Raw genomic sequence first — 11,095 nt, 5'->3', positions numbered from 1 at the left:
CACCAGAGAACAGGCCAGAGTCCCACTCACCCTGGAGCAGGCAAAAGCAGAGCAGCAACCTAGGACCAGCTAAGGAACAGATCCAGAAGCAGGGCCAGCTGAGGGTTTGGGTACAGGCTCATAAACATCACAGGTCAGGAGTGAAGATGCTGCCAAGTCTGCTGCTTGCCCATCCCTCAGTGAGGCCTTCAACACTGAGAATCCAAGAGAGGAGGGACTGGAGCTCCAGGAGAGAAAAACCTCACATCTCAGGTTTGCAAAGCCCAGAGGACAGTTGCTCAGTGCAAACAACATGCCTCCTTATGCCTTTTAACACACGGCCAGAGCCCAGACTGCAGTGGCACAGTGAAACAGCTGTGAGCTGGTGGTGCATCCTGGGTAATGACATGCAAATAAGCAGCATCCCCAGGCTCCCTCCTGGCACCTTGGACTGTCCTCCCAGCTCTGCCACCAGCAGCTGAAGTGCAGCCGAGTTTGCAGGTACAGCAGAGGGGAAGCACCCCACTGGGTTTTATTATTTTCTGCAGCTTGTCAAAAATTAAACAACTTAAAACATCTGAGCCATTCTCCTCCCCTCCAGAGTGCTGTTTGCCAGCTGGGCCATGCTCCTGCTCGTGAAAGGCAGCAGCCCACGATGATCTACAAACTCATTTACGCTCAGTTTCTCTGGGGCACAAGAAGAGGCTGGAGGCTTGCGGGGTGGGATGTCTAGTATGAAAGAAGCATGCTATGTTGGCAAGCAGCACAGGGTATCAGCATCACATAAAGAGGCAGCAAGCACAGTGATGGAGCCACATCCAGCTCCAGTTTTGTGAATGTCCCCACTGACTGCAGAAATCCTTTAAGAAATATTTCTTGTGGTGCAATATGAATGCACTGGTTAACATAAAATGAAGTGACTTCTCAGCCTTTCAGCAATCCCCAGTAATCAGTAGGGATGTGTCTAACCTTCAACATAACCACCACATGAATCCTAAAGCAAATGCATGTTCTTCTTCTTCTGTCTTTGTCATAAACTAGTTATTTTTCCAGAATTGTGCACAAATGATAGCTCTTTCTGTTATTGTTCTGCATGTTGTACAGCCTTAATGTAAAGCCAGACTAATGGAGATTCCTCTGATACCCATGAATCACTCTATGAACATCTTCCTTTTTTGTCAGCATAGGATCAAAAAACCAGACCCCTGGTTATTTTCATAACAGCATTTTTTTTAAAGTTTTTTGAAATGGAAATGAGGAAGATTAAAAAATAACCGTGATCAAATTTATAATTAGCAAGAGGTGATGAGTTTGGGAAATTATCCACCAGGTAACCGTCAGGAACACAATAAAGATGTAATTACTTCATTTTTTTTTCCTTTGCTGCTAACATTTTGCAAGGATGGCAGGCTGAAATGTGAGCTACAGCTACTTGGAGCAGGGAACTGGCCATCCCGATTACTGCCTGACAGTTACTACCCTTTCATGGAGCTTGGCCATCCAGAGTGCCCGTCCTTGGAGGATCTCAATGCTTTCTGCAAACATGCTGTGACCCTTCTCATTAAAATGGCATGATTATGCCTAACCTCTTTTCACAAATGATGAAGCTAATGCTCCTGGCAGGAAGTGACTTGTCTGACCTCGGTTCCCAGCAGTGGGGCTGAGAAAAGAACCCAGAGGAGTCTTGATTCTAGCCTCACTAACACAGCTGTAAAGTAATGCAATTCTACTGACTTTATCAGGCACTCTGAGCTCACGCAGATGCAACCAAGCACAGGATTTGGCATATGTTTCCTAACTCCCAAACCTTTGTTTTAACCACAAGCCATCATGACCAACTAGGCTTCTTTCCCCAGAACATCCTCTGTCTGCTTTTCAATAAGACTGAAAAAGGCACCCCTGAAAGCTGCCTCTATGAGCCTTTCCTCTGCCTGGACTCCGGCTGGTTTCAGGCTGGGCTCAGGGGAAAGTCAGGGGGAGCTGTAGGTGCTGATCCTCCAAGTGTTACCTGGTGCCGTAAAAATTATACATGTCAGGAAAGCTGAGGCTGGCCAAAGGAACCTGCAGCATTGCAGGGCCAAGTGGGCCCTGCCTTCTGCAAAAAAGTGGCAAAAGAAGTACAGCTCCACACTATGGAAAGCAGGTAGATTAACAGGTAGTGGCCAAGTGGCCAGGCATGTTCTGCTGTGTATGTGCGCCGATGCAGGCTCCTGCCCAGGCCAGGAAATGGCCTCCCCTACAGGCACTTGTCCAAAACACATCTGGTTCCCAATAGTGGAGTGTGCCTGGGATGACTGGTGGCTTTATATGACAGCCACATCAAAAGACTCATGGGAGCCACACTGATTCCACCAGCTGAGGATATCCTTATTGGTCTCTGCCTTTTGTGAGCAAATCCTGTGCTCTCAAGTAGACACCGGGGACCTCGAATGCATAAGAACAGATGTGTTGGAGTTCACTGAGCTCTGGGATCAATGACTGTGGTGCAGGGGAGAGGGGAACAGGTCTGCGTTACCCAATCTGCTAAGACACCGCTGTTCTCCCTGGGCAGAGCTCATTTCTGCCCCAGCCTTCCAGCAGTCACCAGACAGCAGTCCCCTGACAGCTCCTGTGCCCAGCCCTGTCCCCTCAGCCCTACCTTCTTGCTGAATTCCTGGGCCTTCTGCTTCCTCTCCTGATGGATGGCGTCAGCGCTCTGGACAAATTCCCGGACGCTGCTGCTGCCCCATCTCTGCAGCCGCCCGAGACGCAGAAGCCCCAATCTCAGAGCCTTCCCCTGGCAGGACTGGATCATGGCAGCAGCCACTTCTTAAAACTTCAATGGGAGCCCGTTGATCTCCAGCACGTAGTCCCCTGGCTTGATCCCACGCTCACAAGCAGGCGACTCAGGGACCACACTCTCCACTTGCAAGGGGCTGCCACTGTGACACATCAGGTTGAAGCCAAACTTTCCATCCGGGCCAGGCCTGAGGTCCATCTGCTGGATGCGCGAGACCACACCAATGCTGGGAGGCACGTTCTCACACTGCCTCGCCAGGCTGATGAGAGCTTCGCAGCTCATGGATGAGACTGGCTGCCCTTCTATCTCCAGAATCTGGTCTCCTGGCTGGAGGCCAGCGGCATGAGCACTGCTGCCTTCTTCCACTGCAAGGATGTAGCAAGGACCATTGCCGCTTATCTTAAACCCAAAAGCTTCAGGCCAGCCCTGGTTGGAAGTCGGCATGGTGGCAACTGGAAAAGGAGAGCAGGAGAAAAAGCAGTGAGACTGTTTCCCTACAGTACCAATGTCAGGCCCTGGCAATGTTATGTACATGGGAAACCTTCTTGCGGGCAGTCTGGTTTTCTCCATGTTCTCATCCCTTTGGAAAAGAAATGCCCCTGAACAGGTGAGGAGATGTCCCCTTCATCCCACCCCACAATCTGCCCTTTATCTTTCCCATCTCATGGTCTTAGAGGCATCTATTTCATCAGCAGCCCGGAAATGAGCTGAACTGACGGAAAAGGCCAGGTCTTAACGCAGCATGACCTGGTATTTTGAATGCATCAGTTCTAGGTCCGGTCTACTCAGTTTGTTAAATGGCTGTGACCCAACCCCTGTGCTGTGTGAATAAGTTAATTGTCATCCACCTGCGTACCAAAACCATCCTTTCATGTTCCTGGTAATGTCACGCTGAAAAACACAGCAACAGAATGACTCAACGCTGGCTTATTGCAACAAACACTTCTCATCAGACAATAACTGCCAAAGCACGTGTACTTGTGTTGGCCAGATCCTCCCGAACCTGCTCCTGGGCTCCTTGCCTTGTACTTGCACCAGCTTGGCCAAGACCAGGGAGGCCTGCAATACCTGATCCATAGACGGCACGCTGATGGGTAAATCCAGCATGTCAAGGGACCGTGTTCGAAAGACCGGCTCAGAAGCAAGAACCAAGGATTCACCCCTGCTTCTTCCAGGGAAGGGAAAAGCTGCTGTCGACTCAAGTGAGCAGATCAAGCCCTAAAGGAAGCATTAGGCCCAGCAGCCAGGCATGCTTTGTGGAAGAGGTGCATGTTTGAGGGGAAACAGGCACATTAGATCTTGAAGCTTATAGCACAGACGAGGCGCCTCCTCAAAGCTCCTTCTCAGCTGCACTGGACCCACTACATAACTTGCATATACACCTTTAGTTGTCCTTGGCTATTCCTAAACAATCTGCGAGCTGACTTGCCTGCCCCATTTGCTCCAGCTTTGGCATGGAGATGCTGTTTGTGCTCAGATCCATTTATTACATATTATTTAACACAGACAAGAAAACCGTAGAGACAGACAGTGGCTTGCCAGAAATGACTGGGCAAATTCCCTTCAGGAAAGTTATTAGTGATGATAATCGCTGGGCTCAAATATCACCGCTGCTGCAATTTTATTTGTGCACCGTTCGGATTCAAAGGTCTCAACAGCGAACAAAAAACAAAGTCACAAGAACCAAGTGGTTTTAGGGAGGCCCCAGGCCTGGCTCCAAACTAGCCCCGATGGCAGCCCCTGCCCTGATGCAAAGGCACCCCCAGCTCACGTGTGTGCATGACATTTCCAGCCCCATCCCCAGACTGGGTCTGCTGGGATAAGCCAGAGCTAGAACAGCATCTGAACACATGGCTGCTCAGCCAAAGCCAACCTCTAAGACTCCCCCGCTGGCTTCAACAAGCCTGTATCTGCTGGAGGAGTCAGACATCCAACCGGTGCAGTTTGGCTAACTAGACACTTCCTTGACTTCCCCAAGCACCGATGAGGTTTTCAGGGATATTTGCAAAGGTGCAGAGGACAGTTTGGTGACTAAATCCTATTGACAGCAGTGGGAGCTGGGTCCCTTACATGTGAAACTCATCCCTTCTGTATTATTTAAAGTCACCTGCCAGCTGTGCCTGTGTCTTTGCTGAGAACATAGAGGGTTTGGGGGTGCAGCGTAAAGACAGTTCTGGATTTACGTCCCAAGCAGCTCTTCTGCCTTTGCATTCACAGCCGTCTCCCACTCCAGCCCGTGTCCATCCCCTGTACAGGAGCATCCGTGTCACAGCTGCAACGGCATCACTGCGACTTGCTTCCATCCTGTGGCCCTCCCCACTCAGAGCTTCACTCTCCCACCCCTCAGCTCAACGTCCAAGTGGTCTTTTCTTTTCTCCTCCAAGTCTGGAGGTGTCCTCCCCACACTGTTATTGTTCGGAATTCAGCAAGAAACAAGATTGTGCATCTCCTGTTACGGTCCAAGGAGATGAAAGACAAGTCTCTAACCTCCTGTCTTGGCAGGGATAACATGGCGCAGCCTGTTCCTGGGGAGACACCAGTGGGGGTGGAAGTGAGCAAGAGAGTGCTGCATTACTATAGAAACCTGTATTAATAATCAGAGTCTGGATCTACTGCTGCAAATAGCTCCTTGTGGCTGTGCTTTGAAGGGAACTGGGAGCATTATCTTGAAAGAACATATGAAAAGAAGTAAAGAATAAGCAATAAATAAAGTTCTAAGGCTAGTGCTCTTGGCCTGTTACGTAGTGAACTTCGAAATCTGTTAATGAAAAATGCTACACAAGAGCTAAGTATTATCCTTATTATGACATTAAAGGGGAAACGCATTTGTCAGGATGCCCCCAACAGGTGTAAATGTCACGGAGGGAGAGGATGTGTGCAGCACTGAAGCAAGCCTGGGAGGGAATTAATCACAGGAAACCAGAGGCTGAATGCTGTGCTGTAGAAGGATCTCCCTCAGTGAAGGCTGCAGCTCTCCAACAAGGACCACAAAGCAGATAGCAAGACTACAGGTAGAGACAGACAGACGGAGCTGCTTGCAGTCTGTCTATTTAAAACAACACTAGGTACAGCCTTGGTGAGGGAGCTGGAAGCAGCTGTGCCCTGGCTCCAGGGAGAAGGACCAGAAGATCCCCGTCTCTAACTCCTACAAGCCCGTGGTTTGGTAAAAGACTTACAGAAATCAGAGCCCATGGGTGTTGGCTTGGCCAGGCTTTCACCAAGGCCATGCTCATCCCTCCAAGGTTTCAGGACTTTCTTCATCTTCCTGTTTTCCTCAGTAGCACGTCGCATTGATCCACACGATTTCTTCAGACCTCTTTAAGCAGCCTGGTCTTATCAGCTGTTATGTCCACAGTTCAGCTTACAAGGTGCATTTCGGTGAGGAAGAAAAGCCCAAGCACTTTTTTAAGACCCATGATAATGATGGAACTGGAAAAACTTTTTGTAAGGCACCTTTGATGGAAAAGCGCTGAGATCAGCAGAGGTTCAATCACGCAGAGGCTCATTTCCCCCCACTCACCGCATCACACGGCCACTGAAATGATCTTCCATCCTCCTCAGACCAGAGGAAGGTCCCTGCAGGGTGTTGGGAGCTGGTGTCAAGCAAGAAGGTAGGGCTTTGTGCCTATTGTCTCTTATTCTGGTTAGTCTCACTGCCACCCCAAAGAAGCTGCAGACAGACTAATTACAGTGCTGCTAATGGCTGAGACTGGAGATCTATAAGAGGAATTAGGACCTGAAATTAGTTAAACGGATTAGCGTTCAAGCAGGGAAACCCATTGCTCACACAGCAAATCAAAAAAAGACCACAATGGGATGGCAAAGCGGCAGAGATAGCCCCAGAATAGCTAGAAGCACTAGCCTCGCCTGGTCTGGTCCTGCTCCAGGTGCTTTAGGGAGAAAGTCAGAGATGCTGGGCTCAGCAGGGATATGCCTACATGCATCTGAGCCTGTGTCGGAAGGACTGCAGAGATCTGCGCTCAGCTTTGCCTGATAAGAACCTTGTAGCTGCCCTCCATCACCGTGACCCAGGCTGGCAGAGCTAGACATGGGAGGCCTGGAAGGCAGGGAAGCCCATAATAATGCACATTGCTATTAAACGGCCATGCTCTGATTTCCCCCCTTTATTTCCTCACACTTCAGGATCCCAGGGCTTAGTGAGCTAAGAGCTTCTAGGGTATTATACCTCCTGCTGCAACACCAGCTGGAACGTCTCAGATAGGAAACTGGGGGAGGGACACAATATCCCAGTATGAACCATGCGAAAGGCTTTCTTCTCTGTCCTGGACCAGCGAGGGCTGAATACCAGGTGATGCTGCTTAGTGTGGTGGTCCAGAACAGCAGTCTTCCAAGAGACCCATTACTGGAGACACTTAAAACTTAACTGGATAAAGCCTTGGAGAGGAAGCTGCATGCAATGCTCTGGCCTTGCTAGAAGGCAAACATGATGCTCCGTCAGTGCCCAGCACTTATGAGCTCTGTGCAACTGTATTGCTGCCATAAACAGAATGAGGATGTCAGCCTCTCTCCTCGTTCCCCTTCTACTTCAGCTCTACTCTACACAGGTGGCCACGCTGCAGTTTCTCTGAGGGCCCCAGTCCCACATTAAACAACTGAAATAAATGGTGTTTCCATGTCCAGATCCTAGCAGAGGAGACAGAAAAGGTCAGGATGCCCTGGGACTGCAGGAAGGCAACCTCTATGCTTGGGGGACCGGGTCCTACCAGCTGAAGCCAATCATGCCTGGACGGGGGCATTTGGTGGTGAATATTGTGCTCTCTGGTGGTGACACACATATGCGCACAGGAATGTCAAAAGAGATTTTCTCTCACTATTAAAGCCACTCTGTATCCAGGTCAAAAACTGTGATGCATTTTCAGCTTTAGGAAATCAAAACCCTCCTGTCTCCTTTTCCAATATATTTTCAAAGTCACTGGGTAATTCAAACCACCAGACGCTGCCTGACAGTGAGCTGCACACCTCAGTCAGCAAAAGGAACCTGTCTGCTGTAACACCAAAGAAACCTTGGATCAAAAGGCTAAAGCTATGGATAATAAAAAGACTTCTCCTGTTTCTTAGCAAACCACCTTCCAGACTTCTGGGTCAGACGAAGCTCAGTGTGAGACGGATGCTGTCCATGGCCTTTGGCCTGAATAATCTTCCCCTCTTTCCAATTCAGACACATCCCACTATTATTGGACTTATTGAGTGGGTTGCTTTTTTAAGCAAAATACCCCAAAATAATATCCAGCTGCTAATGGGTGCCAGTGCCCAGCCTGTGCTGCTCTGTGGCACTCCTAGTTACAATGATTTTGACAGCTAGCTTCACAGGCAGGCATGGCACTGCAGGCACATAATGTTGAAAGTTCCTGTCCCTAGGATCTTACACTCAAATTTAGACGTAAACCAGGGCTCCCAAACCATGTCCAACTAAGCACCCCATTAACAACGCAGCTGGGAACAGAGGGCCACAACTCACGTGCACAACCGTCCAATATGCCAAATAAACCCCCACCCCCAGAATAGCTGCCTGTACTTGAAGCGATGCACTGAACATGCCTGTGGTTTGTATCCACCGGCAAACAAAATCTGCAGTTCCTTGGCTCTGTCCTACCATGCAAAGATAGGGACAGAATGACCATGGGTTGCCAGGCAGGACGCCACACTTGACCCGAGGTTACACTTGGGGTAGGTGCTGCCCTCAAATTAATATTTTGGTTGCATTTGCTGCCTCCCAGGTTCTACTTCAGCCCTGTCTGTCAAGAATTTAACCAGGGACTGGCTCCCTTTACCTGAAAATACCCTTCTGGCTTTCTGAAGCTACTCCTCCTGACTAGATGAATCACCTTCCTTAGTGAGAAAGCATCCCATGCAAGGCTTACCTCTCGTGCACGGGGTCTAGCCAGCGGCAGACTGGCACCAGGAAGGGTACCTGACAAAACCATCACAACAGCTTCAAAGCTTTTGGATCAGTTACCTGTTGGCAGTAACTGCCTGAGTTTCTATGGCAAATTCTATCCAGGCACGGTAACTTAATAGGCCATTCATTAGCAGGCTGAGCTACAGAGCATCCTGCAAAACAGGAGTACAGAGTGTGCTGGGAGGTACAGGAATGGTTTCAGCTGACACTGTCACCAGTCTAGGAACCAAGATAAATTTTTTCAGGCTCTAAAAGCTTTAGCCAACTTGGAGCTAGTTTCCAAGGGGTGTATATGCCAAGCAAAAGGTGAGGAAGCAGATTACAGCGGACCTGCAAGGCAAGATGCTGCTCCCATCAGATACTGCAACAAACTCATCCCTGCTTTAACTCCAGAGGTTTACAGCACATACGACATCAGTTACCGAGGGGCACCATGCAGCAACTGAGGTCCAACAAACTGCTCCTGGAGATGCCCAGGGAGTTATCTCTGGGATCAGAAACCATCTTGTACTATCTACACTTTTCCCAGAGCCTGACGAAGGAACTTTGATTCCCGAAAGCTTGCAGAAAAGGACAATTTTCTTGCCATTTTCCAGTTGGTCTTATAACAGGTATCATTTTGGAACCAAGAGTTCTAGTTTTTCGTATGTCTTTCAGAGAGGGAAGCACAAGTATGTGTTGGGAGCAGCCCTCCCTGCACTTCCCAGGTCAGAGGCAACTCCAATCACTTTCCGGTTTGTCCTTGTTTTACCATTCAGCTGTTCTCAGCATGTTCCATTAAAAAAAAAAAAAGTCAGCTTTAAACAGTTTGCAAGGGGTCATGGTGCCAGACTCCAAATCCAGCCTGAGCTATCTGAAAGGAGGTTACTGGGAGAGCCCGAGCGATGGAGGCTTATCCACTTATACAACGACCAGCTGCAGTCTTTCAACTTTACCTTGTCTCGTGATTCTTGCCATATGGGGCTGGATGCTGGGGCCCTTCAACTATCTGTCTGCTTTTCTTCTCACTAAAAGACAGCCCCAAGGGATTCTTTATGACTCCCTTATCACTGCACCCTAAACATTCGTCATGTCATCTCCCTCGCCTGCTCCCCGGATGAGCAATCTGACTCCCGTTCGGCTAACCCAGCGGTTCTCAACATTTTTGGACTCGAGGCACCCCTCAGTAGACTCAAGGACCCCCCCCCACCCCCCCCAGCAGCACCCCATTTCAAAAGCGAATTTATTTATTACAATGCTAACCTCCTTGGGTCATGGGAACAGGCATGCAGCACCCTTCTCAGACTCTCGCAAGCGCCCCAGGGTGTCCCCACACCTGGTTGGGAATCCCTGAGCTAACCCTTCCTCACAACGCGCTCCTGCGTGCAAGGAGCGGAGTGCAGATGCAGGTCCGGTAACGAGGTGGCAGGTCTCAGGAGCGATACGCCTCGGAGGAGAGCTGGGGAAGCGTTCCCGCCAGGGAGGTGACCTCTGAGGTAGGGTCTGCGCTCAGAGGAAGCGGGCAGCCACGCAAAGGATTGCAATTCTGGGATCTGAGGAACTGTTTCGTGAACCGTAGGCAACGTCACCAAAGACTTCGCTGACCGACCGGGGATTATTAACCTATCGCCCTGTGCCGAAGTAACGAACGCGTCCTGGATGCCGTGACCGCACCGTACGGGAGGAGATGCTCCTTGGCAGGGGAAACGCCATGCATCGGGGTCCACAAAGGCAGTTTTCCTTATGGGAGAACTGGTTTTCTGGCGTGGTTTAGCGCTGACTTTATGGGAAGGGCAGGCTCCTCCCCAGCTGGCTCCTGCAGCCGCACGGCTGAGGGCCGGCGAAACGCGGGGGCAGCCGGACCTCGGCCTCCAGGCTCGGGCCTGCAGTAGGACACCGGCCAGGAGATGATGGAAATATCTGGAGCCCGCGCGGGGCTGGAGGACGCTTGCCAGTTGCAGGGCCACGTGTTTCCAGGCTGACTTGATTTGGCGGGGAACACGAAAAACGTCCTTAAAAAAGAAAAGAACTCAATAAGGAGGCGCGCCTCGGTGCTTCCGACCGGGCCGTCCCGTCGGATGCTGGAAACGGGGCTGTATTGTTCGTTTTTAATTTCACGGATGGGCCCTCGGCGTGGAGGGCTGTTGTTGGTTGTCGTCTCCTCACGAGCGGGGTCTCTCATGTCCCCGGGAATGCTGCCCGTGCGGGGCCGATCCCCGCCGTCTCCGCCCCGTCCTGCTGGAGACATTCGGGGGGCGTCGAGCCCCCCGGCCTGCGTGAGGCGGTCGGCGACATGACCTCGGCTCAAAGTGACAGTGATGCGAGCGCCGTGACGTCGTGAAGCAGCGTGTGTGACAAGAACGTAAGGTCACATAAGCCAAGGACACTGGAGCAGTGTGACGTCACACGGTCCCTGGTGTGATGTCATGCGGGGGGGG

The 11,095-nt window shown here is 50.6% G+C and overlaps 1 protein-coding gene across 1 annotated transcript in view; it reads right to left on the bottom strand.

Annotated features, from left to right (window-relative positions):
* GRID2IP (Grid2 interacting protein) overlaps positions 1–11,007 on the bottom strand; it is a 72,071-nt gene extending 61,064 nt beyond the window's left edge. The window contains 2 exon segments of the mRNA XM_025208284.1: positions 2,618–3,210; positions 9,921–11,007. Coding sequence (XP_025064069.1) covers positions 2,618–3,210; positions 9,921–9,945 — 618 coding nt within the window. The 5' untranslated portion in view covers positions 9,946–11,007.
* Positions 11,008–11,095: the final 88 nt, after the last annotated feature.

Source organism: Alligator sinensis, unplaced genomic scaffold (genome assembly GCF_000455745.1).
Source record: "Alligator sinensis unplaced genomic scaffold, ASM45574v1 scaffold1164_1, whole genome shotgun sequence".
Lineage (NCBI taxonomy): Eukaryota > Metazoa > Chordata > Crocodylia > Alligatoridae > Alligator > Alligator sinensis.
This window is presented reverse-complemented; position numbering and strand designations above follow the sequence as displayed.